Here is a 25,501-nt window from a genome sequence, read left to right as displayed (position 1 = left end):
GCAGTGTTACAGCGGTCACACTGACATTGTCCCCTCCTGTCGGCAGGAGTTGATTTATTCATATATTGCAGCAGCGTATTCTTCTTTAATAATGGTTTCACTTTCACCCCCCCCCGACCCCCCCCCCCAAACCTGAAACATAAACACACGGTGCTATCTGATATCCTAGAACACAGGTATGAATACTCCCACACACTCTTCTAACACACACATACACGCACACACACACACAAGCAAGCGAGCATGCATACGCACGTGAATGTATAAAGTATCACACACACACACACGCACACACACTCTGCGCGTGACATCTCTTCCCCTCACAGTAATGCGGAGAAACACAATTTAAGCAGCCGATATCTCTCTAACAAGCATACAGCCAGACACAAACTACCAGTTACATGCCTCATTGGGATTCGTTTAAGTGTGGAAGATTGTTTGTGCATCTGTGTGTGTGTGTGTGTGTGTGTGTGTGTGTGTGTGTGTAGAGAGAGAGAGATAGAGAGATAGAAGTTAGTCTCCTACTGATGAATGAGGGGCCATTACTGCTGCAGACAGACAGTATAGTGAACACAGTGCAAGCTTAGCCCACTGGATCCTAAGAAAACAGGAACCAGGTCAAGTGGAGCGAGTATCTAAACGTGTGATATTTCATCTATAGTGATAGTTGCGTGATGTTGTCGATTATCTTGACAGCCCGTTTTGATATTATGATCTATTCTGATACGGCAGTAACATCGGGCGAGGGTTTGATTTGATTTTACCCAAGAAAAAAAAAAAAGAAAAGAAAATGTGGGTGGAAAATAACAAATCTCTTCATGGCTTGGAGCTTTAACTTTCAAGTAAATCTTACACTGGTGTTAAATGGAAGGTTGGAGAATTCGTGGCAGTCATGTGGGCATGCATCTCAAGATAGACTTCGGCTCTAGGCAATCGACACATTAAAATTATTCATGCCTGGTAATTCACCCATGAAATGATGACTGAGAGAGCGAGAGAGAGAGAGAGAGAGAAAGTGAGAGAGAGAAATGTGGAGGAGTAGCATCTTTGCAATTGCTTGTCACTGTATCGATGTGTGTGTGTGTGTGTGTTTGTGTGTGTGTGTGTGTGTGTGTGTGTGTGGTGGATGGCGGCGTGTGCGTCTCCCTGCGGCCTGCTATTAGCACAGTAATGAGACACCTGTTACGCTCACACTCCTCCAACATCCCACAATCCCCCTGGGGAGTTCAAGAATCTGACACCAGCGCAGGGAGGATGACAGGAAGAGAGTGGGGGAAACAGAAATAGAGAGAAAGAGAGAGCAAAAAATGGAGAGAAAGCACCGGGACGATGACAGGGCAAGAGGGAGGAAACAGAAATAGAGGAGAGAGAGAGAGAGAGAGCGAGAGAGAGAGAGAGAGATGATGTGATTGAGGCAGGGGGCCGGGGACAAATGTTGTTCATTTGAGGTAATTGCCTTTCTCGCTCTACAACCCCCTCTCGTTTGATTTTCATTTCATCCTCATCCGTCGGTTCATTTCCCAGGGGAAGGAGTTTACAGACAATCTTCTCACCTCTCCGCTCCCGAGCCAAAAAGGCTAGATAAGGGAGAGACAGTTGACAGGAATTATTATCCTTGGGAAACGTTTGCGGTTCTCTCTCTGCAGTGCAGAAAAGTGAACAACTGTGATATGTAAACTCATCAATGAATATTTATGATCTTCCCCATCTGCTTTAATGCATATTTATGATCATCTTGTTTCAGTCTGAAAACGGACTTGACAGAATTATCGCCCACAGCTGCGAGCCTGCCGCCAGCCATAAATACACCCATCCATTTTCTTATCCGGTTCAGGGTTTTGGTGGCAACGGGACAGCCAGCACAGTTCAGATATCTTTACCAGGAGCCTGACCCACCAACCAACCAGCACACACCGACTGGCTTCTCTCACTGTGGAGGGGCAGCGGCTCAACTCAGAGGTCCTTCCAGATTGCTGAGCTCCTCACCTTGTCATAAATATTTATTTGAGTACTCGGAGACCAAGGACAGTCATGAAGATGTTGTGCAGGCATAGCAGACTTGGCCTGAGTTATCCACAAGTTGGAAATTCAGCCCTTCACCATAATCACGATCATTACCATACTTTTTACTTTGTGTGGAAAAGTGGCTTAGAGGTTAGAGAGACCGTCCTTCAATCAGCATCACATTATTGTTTCTCAACTCCTGCAATTATCTTTTTTTTTTTCTCTCTCTCTCTCTGTCTCACATTTCTCCACCATAGGCCAGTTGGACAAGTAAAGACACCCCACAACCAATCTTAAACCATGGGTAAAAAACATCATCCCCACAATAGTTTCCCGAAAGGCAGAGAGACATTAAAACCCCTAAAATCAACTGTAGGTTTGGAGTCCCCACTAGAACAACAATGAACTCAATGAATAAAATATTGCGATGTTGGTGCTGCCTCCATCTTTTGGGCACGTATCGCCATGGATTTATTTCCCCAAACCAACACTCCACTGAAGACGGATTACCATCAACTTCAACTGGCAGCTTCAAAAGGCTGAACATCTGGTACAGAATCAGACCAGGCTGTCAAAATAACCTGAAATCCTTCACCATCTTTATTCTGCACTCACACCGTTCTATTGATATACATGTTTCAGTACAGTCAAAATCTCACTTTTTTGTATCAAATATAACTGGTGGAAAAATATGTACAAATTGTAAGTATTTATATTACTATACATTGTACAGTAGACTAAGGATGTTGGTGGAAAATTGCATTAGGGTTTGTGGAGTTAATTAACACCAGCAGTCAAGGTGGAATAGCCCTCCATTCAAAGCTATGATGAGGCAATAAGAGGCTCATCTCGAGCTGGCATGCTCTTATCTGTCCTGCTCAAATACATTTTCAGATGAAAAGTGACTTTGAAAGCAAAAACGGGCTTGGAAGATTGGAAAGGCACATGACAATGTGACACTTTCAGCAAAAGAGAACGTCGGCAACAGAATTGTCTTTTTGATTGGCATTTGTAGAAACATCCAGTGACGATTTCCCAAGACCTTGTTGTTTAAAACAGTTATGAGCCAAACTAATTCAGTCAGGGAAAAAAAACTAAAAACAAAACATAAAATGCTGCACCATTCACGATTGTCAGAATTGTTACAATCAACAATAAATAACAGAAAATTACTTGATTGATTGGAATGCAAGTTGTGCTAATGGTAGCACTATAAGAGGACCTAAGGATTTTGAGAACTACAACAAATAAAAGAAAATACTTTGCATAAAACAAATATAAAAGCCTGGACATTGGAATAAAATCATTTATCTTTGCTTTCTTTACACATACTCAAAGACGACACAGTAAAAGTACATTCTCTGCCTGTCTGCTGTTAGAACTGATAGAAAAACAGAACCAGACAGGCGATCAGGCAGACACGAGTGGACAGACAAGCAAATGAATTTAAAAATATATATATGTATCCCAGTTCCGCCTGAAGTATTCTGTCCATTTCCACAGTGTACGTTGATCAGTTCCAACTCCACAGTGTTGGGAATATCATCCCATCTCCAGGAAAAGTACTCTGATTATCCCAATCGGGAGTCTGAGTGGACGACTGGTTTAGCTCCTTTGGGAAACAAGGTGATAGAAAGACCTGATAGGCTCAGAGGGCAGCCAGAAGGCACTGCTGCTGGTCAATGTTTGTCCCGTCACATCTCTGCCCTCCGATTGGTTCTCTTGTCCCGTCCGGCCATATCGTCCTCTACTTCCTCTTCTTCCTCTTCGTAATTCTCCTCCTCATTATTCTCCGTCTCTTTTCTGTGATCCCCCTCTTTTCTTGGTGCTTCCTGGTGTTTCACTTCATCCTGAAGCACAACACAAAACATACAATGTGACTAATTTAATGGCCATTATACATGCACTTCTCTGCACATCCATCCTTTCATCCTTCTATCCAACTGGTATGCTAAAATTACAATTTTCTCTGACGCTGGGACACAATTATTTTTTCTGTAGAAACCATGATTTGGAAATTAAATTACTTTGTTCTCACTTGTACTGCTCAAAGTGTGTCTCATTGACACCAATATTTCTTTTATGCACATTAGCATAACAAAGTTATTATTTTATACCATTTTACAGTCTGTTGACTGTGGAGACCAGCTGGCTACACAGCTAACATCATTACAAAGGAACAAAAATATGGTACAGATGTTTAGATTTGGACCACCGATGATCTGGTTGGTTGGTTGTGACTGTGAAAGACTTGAAAAATAATATTTAGTGTTGATTACACTGTTGTTGCTTTGAGCAAAAAGGCAACGTTGTCAAAAATGCTGCCTATGAATGAATTAATGCTGCTGTCCAGGAAGGTCAGAGGTCAGGGTGGCTACAGAACAGCAGCCCTAGAGCTAAAAAGGGAGTCAAGCATCTTGCTCAAGGACACTTCAGCAGGCTGTGTGCTGGCTGTCATGGGGTTTGAACCCGGGTCCTCATGTTGACGGACAAAATGAAAAAAAGGAAAACTTGAGAATACAGAATTTGTGAATCGGTCACTTGCCATGTTGGCTGACTGAACTCAATAAAGTCAAAGTCAAAATAATTGGTCAAAGATAAACAATATTTGCAAAACACTGCTCGACTCTGGAGTCCATATGACACAAATTATTCCTTAAAACTATCAAAAATAACACAACGAACCTAACAAGCTTATATCCATTTTGAATCTTACAGAAATAAGTCAGTCACATGTATTGTACTGTATTCTCCTGTGTGCGAGCTCCTCCACTCAAACAGATCTCCCTCTAGATGAAGTAAAGCAGGCCCAGGAGGTAACCTGACGCCTAGAGAGACCCAACACCTGATCTCCCTCACTGACTAGGACACACTGGCCAGGTTACAGTTACAGGGACGACACACAGCGACACACAAACACACACACACACACACACACACTCTCCCAGACACTCCACAAGCACAATTGATTCCCTGTATTGTCAATACTTGAGAGGGTGTGTGGTGAATATTACTTTCTGGATGCGACATTAAAACATTTGACCATGTACAACAGGATCCAATGCAATTAACTCAGTGTGCATGTGCAGTGTTACCCAAGAGCTGGGACAGGACCCAAAGAAAGGTCACAGAGAGAATAATATGGGTTCCCAAGTTTCCACAGCCTTCCAAAGATCCACCAATTGCAGGTAGACTAAAACACTGTAATGTAGGTACGCTTTAACAAGCTTTGAGAACATATAATAATCAGTTTTGGGTTGTGACAATAAAATACCTAAGAACTTTGGGTCCCTACAGAAAAAGTCAGAAACCCGCCTCTAGCGTTCCTGCAGAACCCACCTGCTCTATGTTCTCCTCATTATAAGGATCCTCCCCTTCCTCCTCCACCTCCTCCTCTCTCTTCGGCCCGCCAGCCAAGTCCTCCTGGACCTTGACGACAGCAACAACAATAGAAAGTGTGAATTAATAAGTGGCCCTGTGTCGCTCGATGGGTCTATCACAGGGCGTCTCCAAGATAACTTTAAGACTTTTTAAGACCTTGTTTAATGCCAGTCAGAATTAAATAGACCAATTTAAGCAATTTAAATGAAATTAACCTCTCTGGAAAAACAGTGCACCAAGAAACAGCACCGGTTTTCAGACCTATAAAACTAAAATTAACACTTAAAATGCTATATTTAACTGTATTCAAGACCTTTTACAGCCTTGAGTCGACATAAAATGTTTTTAATTAACACTGTAACACTACCAGAGGGGGTTAGGGGTTTTGTCACCTCCATAATAAAAAAAAGCATACACTCATAGTCCCATACCTCACACTGTAAGGTGCTTGGTTTAAAAGTGTCATTGTAAATTGGTGTGTAAGTGTGTGTGGGAGCTGCAGTCTCCTGGTGGCTCGGGTAGGAAGGCACACACCACGAATCTGCCTTACAGCCTTTGTTGTGTGTCATTTCCACTCACTCTCATCTTCCCTATGTCTCCACCGTATGATATATAATGTATGTGTGAGTGTGTGTGAGTGTGTGTGCGTTACACACCTCGTCCTCTCCTTCCTCCTGGTACTGTTCATCCAGGGTGTCTTCCTGTTGGTCTGGGTTTCCAGCCATCTGAACACACACAAAACACACAAACGCAAGTTATAATACTTCAGTTGGGCTGTTGATGCTGGCTTCTCTTCATCCACCTTCTCTCAAGGGTGATCAGGGTGTGTTTGTGTTCAGGTTGTGACCCAGAATGCTTCTCTCTTCCTTTCTCAACATCTTTCCATCTCACCCTCCATTTGTTTTCCCTCACGCCATCACATCCATTTCTCCCTCCCGCTGTAGTCCATTCCCTATCTCTCTCTCTTCATTTCCCTCCAACTCTTCTACTTACCACCAGTTCCTCCTCCACGGCGGGCTGGTCAGGGTGCGGGTGCGCGTCTGTGTGCTTGGCTGGCGGCGCCGGCTCCTCTTCCTCCTCCCCCTCCTCCTCTTCCTCCTCTCTGACCCTGTGCTGCGGCCGCTGCTCCTCAGCCTCCTCAAACTCATCCTCTCCCTGGTTGTTGGGGTCGTCCTCAGGATCCAGCTCACCCTCTACGGCCCCCTGCAGCACAGGAGGAGGCGATGCAACATTGTGGTGAGATAACACTGGAATAAACCAGGGGATTAATATTGGAATCAGAGGAAACCAATGGCGAGACATCAAGAGATGTGATAAACACTGATGCGTTAAAGCTGCACTCGGCAATTTCACACTTTAGCATCCATAAATGACAGCAAGAGGTAACTGTCTGAAATTTAAATACCCGTAAATCATGTAAGGTTCTATAGAGCACAACAGGTGGTGACATCACCTGGCAACAAAGATCAGCCAATAGCAGATGGCAATTTCAGTAGCATGTTTTCAACCTTTAGATGTCAGGCTTTACACAGATTTGGCATTGATGTTACGCTACTGTTTAAGTTTTGATTTGTCACTTGCTGTGTGGAGAGAAAATTTCCCAGCAATCTATGTACATTGACACCTGAAATTAATTTGGGCAAATAAGGCAAATCTACAGGGTCTCAATAAGGGGGGAGTGGGACAATCTTCTCTGTTGCAGCCTCATTTTGTAATGTATGCAGATAATACAGCTGTATTTTTACATAAAAATCTTACCCAGCTTTAACAAGAATAAGAGGGAACGACACAATAACAGCATAGTGGTATAACACTGGATTCACAGTGTGGAGGAATAATAAATGAACAAGTGTGATGGAATAACACTGTGATGGATTGTGTCAGTCAGTGTGTTCTATCAATGGCCTTGGTGTTTTGAGGAATTAATGGATTACTGGGTTGACTGACAGACGGATGGATGGATAGAAGGAAGATAAATAAGCCAGTGTGGGATAGAGTGGGCAGGGAGGAAGGAAGGATGGATTTATGGATGGATGGTTGAATGGATGTATGACACATGATACTCTGGCATGAATGCCAAGTGACTGAATGAGCTGGGAGCTTGAAAGGAAAGATAGATAAGGACGCATGAGTGAAGAGTGGGATGGAGTGAGCAGGGTGGATGGATGGATAGATGGATGGATGGATGGATGGATGGATGGATGGACGATCATACCTGCTGGTGCGGTGGCACTCTATGATCCACGTCATGTTTCTCCTCTTCCTCATGCAACATATGAGCATCCCTCTCTGTTAACACACACACGCATTAACTTTGGAGATTGTTTCTGCCATCTTGATGACCTGAATAAAGTATTCTACGATATGGTATTCATAGAAAACAAAGTACGAACAAACAACTCATAGGACAAGCCAGCTTCTCACATTACTGAGGTCATAAGATACAATCAACTCCACCTCATGTGAAGAACTGGCTTCCCATAATGCACTGGATTTGCGAGGCACTGATGCTTATCCTGTTTGCTGGACTCTTGACGGTCCAACCTAGTAGGGGGATTGTTGCTCACTCACTAACCGACGATGCTGAGCTGTGCAAATCCCCCACAAATACCTCCAAGTGGCAGCAGCATCACAACATATCTAACGGGCAGAGGGTCCAGCTGGATCAGGGTTCACGGATTTCTTTTGCTAGTTATCCTTCCCTCTCACCTTCCTCATCGTCAGCGCGAGGGTCCTCTTCTCCTTGGACGATATCGTTGTCCATGTTCTCATACTCGGTCCTCTTCCTAATGACAACATTGACAATACAGAGCAGTCAGAAAGAGCAGAGTCTCTCTCAACTACGCTGAAACATGAAGTCATGAATCTCAAGGACTATGCAAGTCAAGGTATGTGGTAACAAGTCAAAGCATGTATTCACGAATATACGACAACAGTGTATGTGAAAATTAACTGTTTTAATCATAGTTTTGTTCTTTTGAGTCATTCACTACCTAGTTTACAGTATTGTAGGACTATTCCAGGTTGTCCATAAATAGACACAAAACTTCTGCATATTTAGAGCCGTGCAATTTTCACTTTTTAATGAAGAGCTTTTGGTCTTATGCAATCTTAATCTCTTGGATTATGGATTTGACTGTTACTGCAAGCATCTTAGCGGAGAATTAGTTTGGCGAGTGACAAACATTGCATAGAATTATAATTTCCAGTTTGCAGACAAGAGATTTTATTTGTTTTGTGCTGCTATGGTTGATCAATGAAATGCCAGTCTCCTTAAGCATTCCTTCCAACATAATGAGTCTGACAAAGAGAGAAATATGAAATATGATTGACAGCCCTGTTCGTCTTGTGGCTTTTGTGCTTAGGTAGCTATGAGGCTACTGAAAATGAGGAAACATGCCAGGGTGGTCTTCAGCCATGAGTGTATTGTTATAGTATTATAGCGTATACTTGCAGTGTGTTTATGTTTAGTCTGCTGTCTTACTGTATGCGGTCCTGTTACATTTTGTCCTGTACCCAGTGTGTCTGGTCAGCATTGTCTTACTGTCTTGCAATGTGTCATCACCAATTAACCCTGATTTCTCAATTCAAAATGTAAATTAAAATGTATTTCACATAATAATGATTAGGATTAATTCTCAACAATCCAGTGGATATAATAAACTTCATGGTAAATGATTTCCAGTTTGGGAATTTTGAGGCAAATCCACTTTCTGAAATGACTGAACTGAAAGCGAGTTGACCACACACACACACACACACACACACACACCAACAGTGTACTCTAACCTTTGGTGCTCCTCTCTCAGCAGCTGCTCCCGCCTGTCTGCCTCCTTGTGCTGTCGCGCCTCTCTTTCCTGCTCCTCCTTCAGCCTCTGCTCCCTCTCCTTCTGCTCCCTGTCTCTCTGCGCCTGCAGGGCTTCCTGACGCAGCTGGATCTGCCTGCGCTCCTGGGCCCTCTGAGCCTCCAGGCGCTGCTGCTCCTGCTGCTGCTCGTAGGCCGACTTCACGCGCTCCACCTGGGCGTGAGGCTCGTGCTGCAGCTCCGCCTGGGGACCCTTCGAGAATACGGATGGATGCAAATGGAACGACATGAAACGTTAAAGGGGAAAATCACAAACGCCGAGTTGCTGTTAATTTGAGAGGTAAACACAGAGGTAGGGATATAATTTATCCTTTGGGAGAAATTTAATAGATGAAAATGACAGCATACAAAAATGAGCACAACACATAATAAGCGGGCTGCCGTTAATCAAAGATGTAAACACTGAGGAAAGGGTATAATTTATCCTTGTTCCACTGGGAATAAAGCAAAATGTTTAACGCTTCAAATTGTGCAGTAGCTGTGTTCCTGATATAAAGGACATGCATAAATGATGTGTAACTAGAGTGTTTGTCACGCTGCTCAATCGAGCTGTAAAGCAATTCTGAAACAATTTTAAACCAGGTCTGCACCATTTCTAGACACTTTAAATGAGACAGAGTCGTTCTAAACTGGTTCTGGTCCAGCTTTAATACAGTTCACCTAAGACTGAGTAGTTCAAAACCTGTTCCAAACCAGTTCTGACCGATTGCGGCTGCCGTCTCCGGCGGTCCAGGGCGTTGTCGTCCAGCTGCTCCTGTTCCGGCTCCTCCCCTTCCTCCTCCTCGTCCTGCGGCTGGTCAGGATCCTCCTCCAGCTTCTGAGGCTGCCCCGCTTGGGCCATCTCCTCCTCCGCCAGCTCCCTCCTCCTCTCCGCCTCCCCCTCTCCATCCGCATCCTCCTCTTTCTCTAGCAGGGCATGCTGGGGTACCGAGGGGTGGGACTCGACCTCGGACTGGGGGTGCGCCTCATCCTCCTGGATGTCCAACTGTGGAGAAGGTGAGAGGAGAGTTCAGGAGGATTTGTGTGTGTGTGTGTGTGTGTGTGTGTTATATTATGACTTTTGTCCCTTCCAGATGAAGGTGGATGCGGGTTAGTTTATACATAGTAACCATAAAGTGAAATCTTTTTGATCTCCATAGTTAAAATCTCCTAAGTGCAGCGTACGTGACGACAGATGAATTCCAAACTCCCACATTACCCTGGACTGAGCGTCCCGGTGATCTTCCTCATGGGCGTACTCCTCTTTGTGCGGCTCGACCAATAGCGCGGCTGGCTGGGCTTGATGCACGTGGGACTCGGCCGCTACGGCAGCCCCCTGCGGCTGCTGGGGGGCGGGGTTTTGCTCGGGGTGTCTCAGGCTGGGCATCCTGTTCAGGGTCTCCTTCAGCTGTTTGAACTCATCCACCTGCATCTGGAAGAGAAAACACACAGCCGTCGTAAGGAAAAATATAAGACGACTGTCATGCCATCACGTCGTTACTTATTCACTTGCATTCGGAAGAGAAGACAACACAGCTATCACACAGAAAAACACAAGACAGCTATCGCACCGCCAAATCTTTTCTGATCCACCTGCATCAGGAAAAGACTAAAACAAAACCCTTCATACCACTATTAGACAACAATTTCAAGACTTTATTGCCCCAAATTGGAAATTTACACTACCAGTTACCACTTTTTGAATGTACTATGTTTTTCATTCTCTTAAAGCCATTTTGATCTAAAGGCTTATGCTTAAATGCTTGAAATTTGTTTCTTAGACAAATATAAATAGTGAAGTTGATGCCTATGCATGAATTTCTTTCCAAAGCCTTTGCCTTTCCATCAAGGCAAAGGCTGGCTACTTCAAAGAAACTTCTAAAATATAAGATAGTTTTGATTTGTTTAACACTTTTTGGTCACTGCATAATTCCATGCGTGTTATTTCATAGCTTTGACGTCTTTACTATTATTCTAAAATGTGGAAAATAGTAAAAATAAAGAAAAATGTGGTGTGTCCCAACTTTTGACTGGTAGTGTAGTTTGCAGCAAAGCATTAAGCACACTACCTACTCACAAACAACAAAATGTAAAAAGATACGAGCCATATTAAAATGAACAAAGTGAAGAAAAGAAAACTGTATGACAGGGAAGCGGGGGCAGGAGTTTGGCTGTTACGATCTAGCAAGTATACGGCACTGGGGATTCCTGCAGTGATACAGTCATCTGCCCTCCATTTCTCCTTTTTTTTTCAAATGGACCATCCAGTTAAGTCTACAAAGTCTACATCATCAAACGCCCCCTTCTCCTTTGCAGCCCGGCCAGGGGGTTGAATTCTGAAAATTCTTTCTAAATTCCTGCCCTCTCTCTTTCTCTCGCTCCAGTCCCTCCATTATATTTTTCTGGCTGATTGGCTGCAGCGTGCTTTAGATGTACCGTTCTGACAACCCTGACTAAACTGAACCCCCTGGGGCGCAGGGAAGAGGTGCGTGTATGTATATGTGTGTGTGTGTGTGTGTGTGTGCCCGTCCATCCAGAAGCACTGACGGAAAGCAGGACAGGCTGTAAAACAAATTAGCAAAGGCAGACAGAGAGAGAAAGTGTGAGAGACAGAGGGAGAGTGAATCCATCCGTGCAGACTGAGTGAAAGGAGGGCAGGGTATTAAACACATCAGAGGTACTGTATATATTCTGGAAACTGGTCAGCCCAGTAAAAAGGTCACACTCAAGGACAAACAGCTACGTCCGGTCTAATTACCCAAAAAACACACAACACATAGGACAGCTTTTTTTTCCCCTTCCTAATGAGGATTATCAAGTCCAGTCCAATAAACATTTTTCTTTACTGAGACAGCAGCAAGGCTGAGAGGAATGTGGATTAGGCAAGACACAGCAGAGGGCTTTTTAATGGGACATATGGACATTTTAGGGGTAGTTATTTCATCCAATACACCATCTCAAGGCAGGTTGGGTACAGGAGTTAAGTGCCGTTTTCCTATAGGGCCCCATCTTTCATCGGCCCATTCCCATCCAAATTGTTCTGAGGAATAAACTCTAAGGAAAGGAGGGTTCATTCAGATTTGTGACATCGCATCAGTCCCCCATCATCCATCTGTCCTGCCCCATTATTACTTCCCCAGCTCTGTAGCCTTCTAAAATACTGAAAAGCAGAATTATTATTGGGGAAAACTGTAACGCATTAATTCACTGCTGCATTCAGTGACTGCAGTAAAGAGTGGGACGTCCCCTCTGTGCCGCCGGCCTACCTGAGCTGCGGCCAGCGCGCTCTTGTGGTCTTCCAGTGTCAGTGCGAGCTGGTCGTGAGCTGCCTTCAGGTCCTGATGCTGGACCTGGACACACGAGGACAACCAAAAGCAGCAGTAAGGAGCCATTCACATTTATTTAACGCTCACATTTTAATGCTCAGAATGTTGCGTTTAAGGTAAAATCCAAAACATGGTTCTGATTGATCAAAAATAAGCAGTTTTCTCCTTTTTGCTGGCACATTTCCATGAATTCTTGACCAAACTTTGCTGTTAATTTCATAAAATGTTCTGTGTTTCATAATTAATTTTCTTTTAAAATAATGCAGAATAAAATTCATGATAAAGTAAAGAATAGAAAAACAATAAAATAGGATAGAAATGGCCTATCCTCACCCGTGCGTCCTGTAGCTGCACATGAATGTCCTGGTGGGCTTTCCTCAGCTGTTTATTTTCCTCTCTCAGGTTATATGAATTATCTGCAGTTATTAAGACAAACAGCACACATTAATGCATCTAAACACAACCATGAAACAAGGGCAATATTTAGACGCAAAGCATTTGCAAAAACAATTACAACCAACCATATTTTTTCATGTTACTTTTTTATCCTTATCCTTTTATCCCATGTTAAAAAACCCTAATTCCACTTGTCAAGTCACAGTCAAGTCAAAGTAATATGGTCTAGAACTAGCCTTAATCTGCATATTTGAAAATGCTCATCAAGCACATTAGACCTGGTTTCGGACATGCAGTATTTTATAAAGTCAGAAGATGGAGACAAAGTTAAAACGTTCACTGATGACACCATTACACACAGATACAGAGACCACCCAGGTTTCTCAGCAGAGATAGGAGTAGAGTGATTGGGTGGCATGTACTGTATACACTGTGTATGTGTGTGTGTTTACCAACAGGAACTAAAGTTCATGCCCATAGTCATGAATATGCATCGAGGGATACGATCAGAACACAGAGAGCCTGAAAAACAGAGGGTATCTCCATCAGTACCTTTGAGTTTGGAGATTTCCATGTCTTTGCCCTGCTGCATTTTGTCGTAGCGGTCCTTGTGTTCGTCCAGCGCCCGGCCGTGGTCCTCCCCCTGGATCTGGTGCTGCTCCTGCAGCTCGTAGTACTGCTTCTTCAGGTCCTCATGCTGGTTCTGACACAAGAGACAGAAACACTGTCCTCATCTTTTGTTCTGTTTTTTGAGTTTTCTCAGTTTTCTAAATACAGTTACAGGAATGCAAAAATGAAAGGAAGGATATCGTGTGACAGGGTGAGGGACAGTGTGTGTGTGTGTGTGTGTGTGTGTAGTTGTGTGTGTGTGTATAGACAAAAGGAAGACAGGAGGAAAGAGGTTACACAGTGAGGATGTGTGGTCTGCCTGGTTTCGTCCTGTTTTAACAACATGAATAAAGAGGGCTACAGGCTAAGCATGTGTGTGTGTGTGTGTGTGTGTGTGTGTTTGTGTTGTGACTGAAATTATCATACCTTTAGCATCTGATGCTGCACATGTAGAGAGTTGAACCTGCTGCTACCGTCTTGCTGTTTGAACATAAAACAATGGTTACAAAATTTCCGCCCTTTCTCCTTGAATTATCAAAGACCCTCAACCCACAAGCAATGATTTGGTGGACAGGCTCACTGTTACTGCACGGGCAATGTTGAACCGATAAAGGATTATTACTATTGATAATAATAGTGGTAGATTTGTACAGACCTTTTCAAAAACAGTTACAAAGCGCTTTACGAAGGCTTAAAAAGCAAGAGATATGAAAAGGAAAACATAAAAAAGGGAGGGCAAGGACACTGAATAAAAGATCATTACATAAAACAAGTCTATAAAAGTGACTTTTAAGAAGTGGTTTAAAATATATGATACTCAATAAATTAAATGTGAGAAAAGATACCTTCTCCTTGTTCAGTGACTGTTGGGCTTCAAGTTTATAAACCAGGTAATCTAGAAAAGAGAGAAGGTCATTAGCTGTTAAGACATTTACATTAAACTCATCATTTGCATCATTTGTTGTGAAAGAAGAAAAGAATGACTTATTTTACACCATGGTCCCTTTTGGAAATCACCAAATGTACATAAGGCCACACAGACCACAATATTTCTCTCATGAATTTTTTTTAAAGACTGAGTGAGTATGAGGTTGATTTCAAGTAATATCTAAAAATGACTGAGTAAACCAGAGAAACAACAGTTTTTGATGGAGAGACAGTGTAAAACTGTGACAATTACTTTTATATAAACAATGGTATTAATTGAAATCCACTGGACTCTATCAGCTCAAGTCAGCATTTTCCTGAACACTTCTACTCATTCACAGAAATGGAGACAAAATTCACTAGTTGTTATATAACCATTACTTTTTACTATTTTGTTTTTCCATACATGTAGTCCTTGAGTCTTCTTGGCATCTTGAAATTAAGAGCTTTCACCTGACATTTTGGTCTAAAATAAGTTATCCATATTCAGTAATACAATCTACATCAAAATGTATCTAAATACAAATTTGCTGCTGCAGTTATATTTTTTGAAAATGCCTATTTAAGTGGATAAAAGCTGCCTTCGCTACAACTGTATTCATACCAATTTAACAGTGGCTAAATATTACTATGTTATTAGTGTACTTTATTTCCCACATGAGATATGAAGTCTTGATATGAGATCTGAGCTTCCCAAAGCTCCTCTGAACGCAGGCGGACTTCTGAGTCAGAGCGGAGCGTAGATGTTATTTTTCTCACCTTCTTTGGCCTTTTTGTGTTCTAACCTCTCCTTCTGAAGAGACTTCTCCAACCTGGAGCGATGCTCGTACACCACTGAACACATGAAACAGAGATGGAGGGAGGGGAAGGAGGGAAAAGATGGAGGGGATTAATGAAGGGAGCGAGAGAGAGAGAGAGAGAGAGAGAGAGAGAGAGAGAGAGAGAGAGAGAGAGAGAGAGAGAGAGAGAGAGAGAGAGAGAGAGAGAGAGAGAGAGAGAGAGAGAGAGAGAGAGAGAGAGAGAGGCAGAGAGAGAGAGAGAACAGAGGGTTAGTGTGAGGATGCTCTCATGGGGCCAACTGCAAGGTAAACTAAACAGAAAGACAGCTGTAACACAAATATGTACACTGCGGAACACACACATGCACGCACACAAATCCCCCAACCTTCTTTTCAGAGAGACAGAAAGAGAGAGAATGTGCGTTTTATGACTTTTTGACTGAAATGACAGAGAAGCCTGATATGCATTTAAACAGACTGGGTTCTCAGTACATGACAGCTCCTCCTCCTCCATCGGCAGAAAGCTGCGGCATTCCTCACCAGACTGGGGTCCAACTGTATTTACAAACACTTCTTCTTCTGGTTTGTTTCGGCCTACCGATGTGCCAGATGGGTGGTGTCTACCAAAAGTGCCAGAAAGATAGGATAATTGCAGGAGAGCATTTGAAAGTCAATGCAGCCTACGTCTCTGTTCTCTGCTTTAGCTGCCAGATTCACTTCCAGTCTCTCTAGCTGTCCTCCTCTAATCCCCCCCCCCCCCTCCTCCCCCTGCTCTCATTCTCTTATACATTCCTCTTTCATTCCCTCCATCGTTTCACCTTCATTAGATTCAAGAGTAGATTAAATGAAACGTAAATGATCCCCGTGGGGAATTAGGGTGATTGCAGCGGCAGAGCAGAGGATAATAGAGCAAAGTGTATTGAAGCTACAGCAGGTAATTACAACAAAAGAGCATACTGAGGCTAATGCAGCAAATGAGTAAATAAAGACTGACAGGTTTACAGGTTCCACTGGTTCATAACACCCCCCATTGTTTTTAACTACTGTACTTGCTCGCTCCATTCACCTGCCTGTCTACCTACGGTTTCTTCTGTTCTCTCAGTGCTTTCCAGTGAAGCCTCGCTGCACAACCCACGCACCGAGTGAAGGGTTTCTACAAAACTCCCAGAAATTCCAGAAAGACCTGAGCAATCTGCGAGCCTCAACACTCACTGAATAAAGCAAACAGAGATGGTACGTGTGTGTGTGTGTGTGTATCTGAACACGTGTGTGTGTCTCAAGTCTCAAGTGGATCTGAGGGAGATAGGCTGGCAGGAAAAGTATGCGCGCTCACATTTTTGTGCTTGTGAGTCTGTTCATATGGATGCCCTGGTGCGTGTGTGTGTGTGTGTGTGTGTGTGTGTGAGAGAGCACATTCTGGCAGAAGGGATGCTGGAGTAAGCAACAATCAACAAATGAAACAGAGGAACAAAGACTAATGGAGATAAAAAGAGAGAAAGAGCAAGCAGCCTTGTGTGGAAAGAGATTAGTGGCAGCAGAGATTGTATTTGAATTGCAGACATTTGAATTTGTCATGCTCATATTGAATTAGTGAATTGACTTTGTGAGGCACAATTTGAAATTGAATGCGATCATTATTGAATTTAACTTCATTCAAATTTGGCTTTCTTAATTCAGATTCAGCATCCTGAGACACACATCCAGGCACAAGGAGATTGTATTCCCCGAGTGTTGGCTGGAAGGTCGCCTCCCCTCAGGCCACCAACAGTGGGCTACCACTCGTCACTTGGCCTCATTCTCCCCACGATTCTGGATTATTGGCTGAGGAGATGAGCGAGGCGCAGTGCCACATGGCTTGTGGTTGGCTAAGTGAAGGGTGTTAGCCCGCTGCTGGCAGCCGCGGAGGAGGCTGCTGCCTTCCAGTCAACTGCCTTCCCGCTGCCCGGATGTGTTTCTCAGGAAGCTGAATCTGAAAACCGCAATTCATTTACTCAACAAATCCATTTTTTAATGCAATGCTTCAATATGAGCATGACAAATTCAAACGCATACAATTTAAATACAACCTCTGCTGACACTAATCCCTTTCCATAGCCTTGGGCCAACCTGCGACTAGCCCATCATAAAATGCTGTCAAAAAACCTCAAGTGTGAATAATAACTCCTCTCATCTTCTCGTTCCTCACTCTCTCTCTCTAACTTTCCAGCCTTGCGGGCTGAGTTGTCAAACTGATGATGTGGCTATTCTTCCTGGGTGCCAACTCGACAGATTCTAGGGTAAACTGTTAACTGTGTACAGTCTTGTAATAATTTCCCTAGGACTGTACAACTGAGAGAGAGAGACAAAGGGGGGGGGGGGGGGGGGGCAGGTGGACAGGGAGACAGAGACAGAGACAAATAGGTGGAGAGAGAGAGAGAGAGAGAGAGAGAGACTGACTGACTTAGGATTTGGGGACTGCCATTGAGCCTAAATCAACTTACAATGCAGAGCAGATGATAAGAGGAGGATAAAGAGAACAGACAGATATAAAATTCAAAATCAATCAATTAAACAGCTTATTTGTTGGATTCTTTTAATTATCAACTAACAACAAAACTGACACATTTTTAGCATTGAATCAGGTACAGATATGTTTTTTTTCTCTTTACATCTGGTATGTACATCTGACCTGGCCTGCACTGACACAATCTGACCGTCCCAGACAAACTGTCCTGGCAAAGTGGCACCGTTTTACCCCCCACCAGCCCTAAAACACACTTCATATACCTGACAACAAAAATCACCCAGTTTCAAGAACAGCGTCTTCTGCACTGCTATCAGGACACTGTCATAAACATCTGCCATCTTCACTGATTGCACCTTAGTGTCGCTTAAAGGGGGATGTCCAACTTATTGCACTCTTTGTTGTCTCGCACGTATGTGTGGCACTTTCAGTGTCTGCACCTTTGTGTACGGGAAAAGTGCTGCCTCACTTTATTCATCATTTCTTACACAGGTTTTTTCTGTTATGTGTCTATATTTATCATTTGATTTCATTTACATTAACTGCCAATCCTGCACCGCTTGCTGTTTTTGTTCAGTTTGGACTCATCATGTGCTGTGTGGTGTCAGTTGTTATGTCTCCATGGATGAAGCAGAGCTGCAATCTTCCACTCTGTTCCATTCCATCATGCTGTGCCAAAAGCAATTTCCACCGGTCGTCGTCTCGTAGCAAGCAAGAGTCTATTCTATTTTATTCCATTTGCCGCTAAACTGGTTCTGCCAGTTTTTAAATCAGTGTTGTTTACCTGTCAGAGGTTGAAATTAATATGTTTAACTTGAGATTTGTGGCACTCAGCCAGTATGCACGGCAATCCGTCAGCACACACTTTCAGCTACTTTCAGCGCTGACAATAGGGAGTTTTACAAAAGCTTTTATATTCGTAACTACACGTCATAAGTCTGTGTATCAGTATTATATAACCTACAGTTCTACTGACTGTGAAAATGGCTGGAATCCAACAAATAATCAACTTCAAATGAGTTTCTTTCCATTTATCCTTCGTACTGCTGCAGTGAATGACTGGTAAACTGCCTTTAGTTTAATTTGACCCAGTCAAAAGTTAGGGCATGTTTGCACACTTGAGTGCGTTTGTATGAAATGTAAGTAAGCTTGTGTGAAAGTTTGTGTTAAGTGTCAACATGGCAGTGTGAAGTGAAGGTGAGGTCATAGTTTTCTGCAGAGGCTTGGGGTGGCTCTAGCTTCTCAACAGTGTGCAGTGCCAAAGATGAGGCCATGTTGCTCGGAGCTCAGCTCAGTTCAGGCCGCACCAGACACACCCTCCCTCTGGGGAACACACTATGGATGAGCAGGGGGGCAGCTGGGAAAGACGTTTCACATCCCCATAAGGAAAAGCTCTTTTCACAAGGGGGGTCAGAGGTCAGGGTCAACTGCAGAACAGCCCCAATGGAGCTGGTAGGCACTCAGTATCTTACCCACGGACACTTCAGTGGGGCTGATGCTCGTCATTATGGGGTTTGAACCTGACTCCTCCAGTTGAAGGAGTCTTTCAAACCACTAAGCCATCAGATACGTTGAAACTGACACATTCTCTAATGACTTTAACTATTTTTCTTTCTTTTCTTTCTTTTTTAAGGTCATTTTAAATAGTTGTGGTCTGTGTATGTATGTATTTTATGTGAAGCACATTGTATTTGCCTTGTGTATGAAATGTACTATATAAATAAAGTTTGCCTTGCCTTGCCTTGTATCACAATCAGAGACAAAACATAACAGGCCCTCACATTACTTTTACATTCACACATATAAAGCAGACAAGACACACCATATGAAAGTAGACTAAAGATTTTCAAATGTATTCAAATGCAAATAGTTGTTCCACTGCTTGATGGTGTTTCAGGCTCTTCTGGTGCTTCAGGAATTTCCCCACTGTGAAATGAATAATGTAATCCTACTACTATCCCCACACACCAGCAACATCACTCATGGCAAGCCTCCAAACACACATCTACCCACCGATTCACTTTCCACTGACACTTATCTCGTTCAAACTTCAGCGAGCATGGGAAGGAACACTTACTGACGGAGGGTTTCCCCTCAGGCCAATGGGGCATGTCCCGTACGGTGCAGTTAAAGTGCATGGTCAGAGAGAACAAGGGAGCGCTCTATGGCGCTGACCTTTACTGGTCTACTGGTTCAGTGTGTGGAGACGACTGGCTTGGTTAGGGTTGGCCAGTGGCGGAGACTGGGAATACTATCAAATCACAAGCGCTTCTAAATGGAACTGCAGGGTTTTGTGTCTGTATGCTCACTCACTCTCTCACCTGTATGCACACACACACACACACACACACACACACAGGAGCCTAGTTCCATTTAAAAGTGAGTATGATTCAATACTGATCCTGATCATTCCAATAACACACAAGGTGTTGTGTGTGTGGTGTGTCTATGCTGTATCCATTTTCCATGTGTAATCAGAGAGATTACAGCACTACTGTACTGTATCCTGTAATGACTACTGTCTTCAGCAGGTAATCCGACTCAGCCGTGCCAATCCTCTAAATCCAGTTCATTTACTACACTGAGCCAGCATGCATAAAACTTCCACTGATCTAGGATCACAGGTCAGATCACAGGAAAAAGACCATATCAGTGTTATAAAGTTGTTGTTTCTCCCCTTCGTTTCATCACATTTGCTGTGTCCTGCTGTGTCCTTATAGTAACCCGTGCATATTACAATTTACAAGCCAGTATTTTCAAAACAGCTTTACCTCACAGCTTTCCCTGAATGCAAATGCAATACAGCTCAAACCTGTACTGCAACATCTAAAACACGGCCAACAGTCTGCAGTTTGTCTCTGCAAGGGCATTCAATCATTTCAGTTACTTTTATTTTCAGCTGGCTCACATGGGAAGGGTCATACTGTCGGTCTCAAACTTCAGCCCTCCTCTTATACTACGTCATTTCTGCGCCTTTCTCTCCACCTCCTGTTGGTAACTAGAATCCACCACAGGAATCAGATACTTATAGATACTTCTGACAACAAAAAAAAAGTTGACACTGGATTACTCAGAAGACCGATCCTGGGTGGAGTGCGGGTGGGTGAGGTTCCCCAGCTCAGCTGAGCTGCTACTGAAACTCTAACTCTGTTCATCTGAGCAACCTCAGACAGGTGGGAACCGGCAGGAGACTCACTTCCTCATCAACCCACTGACTGACTGCAGGGTGAAGGATGAAGGGAGAGCTGGACATTTAAGACCCCAACCTGCCTGGGAAGAGTTCTGTACGCTAATGCTGGTACCATTGAAGCCAACAATCTTACAGAAGTCCCAGAAGCAAAATTCTGATATGAAAAGACGAAGCTTGCTTACTAACCTTATTATATTCACCTGAGCTGCCTGTTTATATTCTGAATTTAGACAGGAAGTGTGTGTTGCGCCTTGTACTATTCATGTCATACTACAAAGGCTACATCATAAAATGTATTATTATGTTTGAGGTTTATTACACTGTTAGTGCAAATCAGATTTGTATTTTCTCCTCTGTGATACAGATCTGATCTTTTCATTATTGTCTGAAAAGACAAAACTTCCAAATTTGGATTTAAAACTTCTATTTATTCCTGGGAGAAGGTACAACTCTTACTCACAGAACAAATATATTTCTTTCCTTTTATACCACGGGTGAAAACAAACCGTTTTATCTGTCAAAAGCCTTCATCGGAATAAACAGCGGGAAACAACAGCGATGGCGATGTATAAACATGACAGAGCTGCCAGTGATTATGTCATTTGATTATTGTTTTGGGAATGAGCTAGAGACAGAACAAAGATGTGTCTGTCAGTGCGTGAGCGTGTGAGCAAGCGAGCGTTTACACGTGTGTGCACTGCAGACCCATTTGTCAGGATGCATGCATAACCAACAAGTGCCAGTTGCGTCTTTTAAATGACTGACAACTGCCAGCCTGTGGTTAAAGTGGGTAAAAGTGAATCAATACGCCTGGCTCACAACCCCCGAGCTATGGCCCACCTCTAAATATAGGTCACTTAACAGCAATCAACAGTCAAGCATGGATATCAAGTGACCCATGTGTGGCGATTGAGTGAACCCTCCATCACTTCAGAACAATGAAAGCAGGGGTGGGGTGCAGCAGTTCGGCGATGCAAACGGCCCTGAAAGGCAGTTGACCTATACCCATTTCATTCAAAGTGTCACTTATATTCTTATTATGCCCTTTACTTGTGAATACATATACTGTAGCCCTTTGAAAGTGAAATAAGAGCCAATTGTGCAACCTTGACGCTATAACAGCTAATCATGTAAGCTAGCCGCTTAGCTCCAGGAAAACAGAGCTTCCATTGAGGAGGGATTTAAACAGAGCCAAACCTGAGGCAGTTACTGTTTTTTATCTTGTTAAATGAGAGACGGCTGTCCACCTCCTTCCAATTACCTTTGTTTTTTAAAATGGATGCAGTAAAAAGGGTGAGAGGGGTAAGTCAAATTTACTCATAAAAATGTTTTTTGCAAAGGAGGTTTGCCATATGGTGCTTTACAAAGAAAAGAACACTTAAACAACAAAAACAAAAATGCATGTCAATTTCAAGGTATGAGGCCAAAGTGTGTGGATGTGTGGATGCATACATGTGCATATGCCTGGCTACATGTGTACATATGTGAGTTGGGTATGAGAGAGCTCCAGGGAAGGTCTGCAGGATGGGGAGCGATGGCTGCTGGTCTGGTGGGAGGCAGGTTAGATTAAAGGCTGTGGTAAATTTAAACAGGTCCTGAGTCAGGGCTTAAATATTGAGACAGTGTTTGACTCCCGGCCGTGGGCTGGGAGCTCGCTCTGAGCGGATGGAGCCCTGTAGGAGAAGGCTCTGCCCCCAGCTGTTTACTTCTGAATACACGGTGCGATGGCATGACATGAAGTCCCACATCCTGAGAGCGGAGGGTTTGAGCGTGTTTATAGGGAGACAGCAAATCAGTACGATTACTGTAAGGCATGATGATTTAATCATGAGTGGTTAGATGTGGGGGGTATAAGGAGTTCCTGATGTTGGGTTTTTTTACAGTAGTGCAGTGGTAGTTGTAAAGGTATGATATAGGTCTACTGCTGTGAATGTGGGCACCATCATCCATACTGTATATGGTAATAAAGCCAACAGATGGGTCCGTAGCGACTGATTCAGAGTATGGATATTGCAGTTTTCAGTGGCAACCATGTTAATGTTCCACGAGTGTTGCTAAGTAACCGGTGACTCTATGCCAGCAGATCTTTACAATGCCGGCATCTCATCACGGTGCCGTTAGGAAGGGCAGTGTTTAGTTATAGAGAAAGGGCAGCGATGAGATACTCAAAAGTGCAACCTGGCCAAACTCATTCATCAACTCTGCCTGGTTATCATATCCATAGATGAGGAGGCTCTAGTCTGTGGGCTACACATCCGCATCTGAATCACCACAACAGGTCTGGGTGCAGCAGTTTGGTGGTCATGATCCTTGTGTCCAGGATCCAGAGGAGGAGGAGGAGAGGAGGTTAATCCACCTTTTTATTTGCTGAATACAGATCACCCACCTTTTTGGGCTGTAAATTCATGTGAATTCATAGTACACATCATATTAGCTAGTATCAAGCTGATGTAAGTTATATGAGGATAGGGTCTTTTAAGGAAAAAAAAAACATAAATTAGTGCTTTTCTGAAAAATATTGATTTTTGTTTTGCCTTATAATGATCACCCAATTTAAGTCATAGTTAATCCACCGTTTTATTTACCACTGCCTCTGTGAGTATAGCTGTTGTAAGCGGTGAAGCAGATGTTCTGGATGACCTCATGACTTTAGAGGGTGCTTATCTGTCTGCTGTTGAGGTGAGCCTCGGGACACAGCGACTACAACCAGGTGTACTGTAGTGTGTGTGTGTGTGTGTGTGTGTGTGTGTGTGTGCGTGCCATAGCCTCGAGTCGAGTCAGCAATAAACCTAGCTTCTGAGGGGTGTGGAGTCCATTCACTTACAGTAGGCCTATGAAACAGAGAGACCTATCCGACCTAATAAACTCTGTTGAACTTTAAAGCCCAAGCTGCTAACAGACCTTAACCTGGTTTACCTCAAGATTAAATAGTAACCTCCTGCAGGTGACAGTCCAAGGTTGAAGACTGGCTGTTGGTAAAGCGTTAAACTGACACCACTAGACTGCAGTGTATTGACTTGTGACTTCTGTCTGCCTCGGACAGCAGACAGCCGTTTCCAGTCGACTCTTGACACTTGCAACATTGTTTCTAAGTCAAAGGGCCATCCTACGTGCTGCAGTGACACGGCGAAACCTAAAATGAAATGTGTGGCTCTCCGGAACGCCAGTATGTGGCAATTTAATGTGACCTCGCTTATCGTTAACGTGACTTAACACCTCGTATGAATCGCTGGGATCCTGTCTTACATTCGGCATACACCCAATACACAGAGTAGCACTTCTTTTGATAAAAACTTAACTTTTAGATCTGGGTCACATTGCTCGCTACCGCCCTCCACGGTCTATTTTGGTGGGAGAAGATTGTGGGAATAACAGGCGAAATTATTCTGAACTTTGAAGTTTTGTTGATGCTTGGTGCATTGGCTGTATGCCGAATTGAAGCGTGGATCCTACTTGTTCCTATAAGATATTGAGTTTTGTTTTACGAGGTGTGTGCGGTTGCCAATACGCAAACCAACAACAAATTGCCTGAGTTTTTTAACGAACCGTGGCGTGACGTCCGCTGCATTCAAGAGATAGCGGGATCTCGCCGGGGCTACTCTCACCCTGTCACCTGTGTAAACAGCACACCCAATCACATCCCAAGCACTGTGTTTACCTTGGAGCTGCGCCGACAGCGACTCTTGGTGTTGCTGATACTTCAGAGCCATCGCCTCCGTCCTCTTCAGCTGTTTGTGCATCTCGTAGGATATCATCCCCCCGTAGATCATCCCGCAGACCACGGTGACCAACAGGAAGGACTGGAAGATCCTCCGCTGCCTCCTGGAGCACACCCCGTTTCCCATGTTGGACCCGCACCCCTCCCCGCTGTCTGGGCGAGCAAGCCCCGTGTCTGCCGCTGGAAACTTCCGACTCAACTTTTTTCCTCCCGGTGCGACTGAAGCCTCCCCCTCTCACTCCCCGAGCATTTCCACACAGAGAGAAAATACCACTTAAGAGCTAGGATTTAATGATGTTTGAATGTAAACATTCTCACAGCACAGCCACATCCACACGACTCTCCCCCCCTGGTTACTTCAAAGTAGCTGCTCAGATTTTCGCTTGATTTCACACACATCAAACTCCTGTTGTGTGTTTGCTGAAAAGCAGGACTGGTCGAGGCTGCGGGCTCCTTTGCTTCTTCGTAGACTCCAAACAGACTTTTTGCCTTTCCGCTGCGATTCGCGAGGAACATGAGAAGCTTACGGAAAAGTAAGACCGCAAGTCCCCGACGAGGCCTCCATAGCACCTTTAATTTTAGTTACGTGTCACCCTAAAAGCAGCTGCCTGCCATCCAACTGCACTCCAAAGGAAGTCCCTCCTCCGAAAAATCCTAAATTTCCCTATTCCCGCCCTCGCAGGAATAGATTTTATCAATTGGTCGCCACAGAGCTCGGTCAAAAAGCAGCTTGGAATGTGGGGGGGGGGGGATGTTGTCTCCCCTTACACACAACTGCAGTAATCCTATAATAAAATTTTACAAGGATACTGCACAAACATCAC

The 25,501-nt window shown here is 43.8% G+C and overlaps 1 protein-coding gene across 1 annotated transcript; it reads right to left on the bottom strand.

Annotated features, from left to right (window-relative positions):
* Window positions 1-2,592: 2,592 nt before the first annotated feature.
* golim4a (golgi integral membrane protein 4a) lies at window positions 2,593-25,291 on the bottom strand. Its single transcript, XM_071897322.2, has 16 exons — window positions 24,618-25,291; window positions 15,247-15,321; window positions 14,406-14,455; window positions 13,987-14,040; window positions 13,504-13,654; window positions 12,889-12,971; window positions 12,496-12,579; window positions 10,449-10,661; window positions 9,954-10,235; window positions 9,175-9,443; window positions 8,095-8,171; window positions 7,601-7,674; window positions 6,379-6,588; window positions 6,042-6,110; window positions 5,344-5,433; window positions 2,593-3,854 (listed from the first exon to the last, which is right to left on the bottom strand). The coding sequence occupies exons 1-16, from the start codon at window positions 24,802-24,804 to the stop codon at window positions 3,699-3,701; spliced, it is 2,124 nt and encodes a 707-aa protein (XP_071753423.1). The 5' UTR covers window positions 24,805-25,291; the 3' UTR covers window positions 2,593-3,698.
* Window positions 25,292-25,501: the final 210 nt, after the last annotated feature.

This window comes from Centroberyx gerrardi, chromosome 6, assembly GCF_048128805.1.
Source record: "Centroberyx gerrardi isolate f3 chromosome 6, fCenGer3.hap1.cur.20231027, whole genome shotgun sequence".
Lineage (NCBI taxonomy): Eukaryota > Metazoa > Chordata > Actinopteri > Beryciformes > Berycidae > Centroberyx > Centroberyx gerrardi.
The sequence above is the reverse complement of the archived record's forward strand: the minus strand, read 5'-3'. Positions and strand labels throughout refer to the sequence as shown.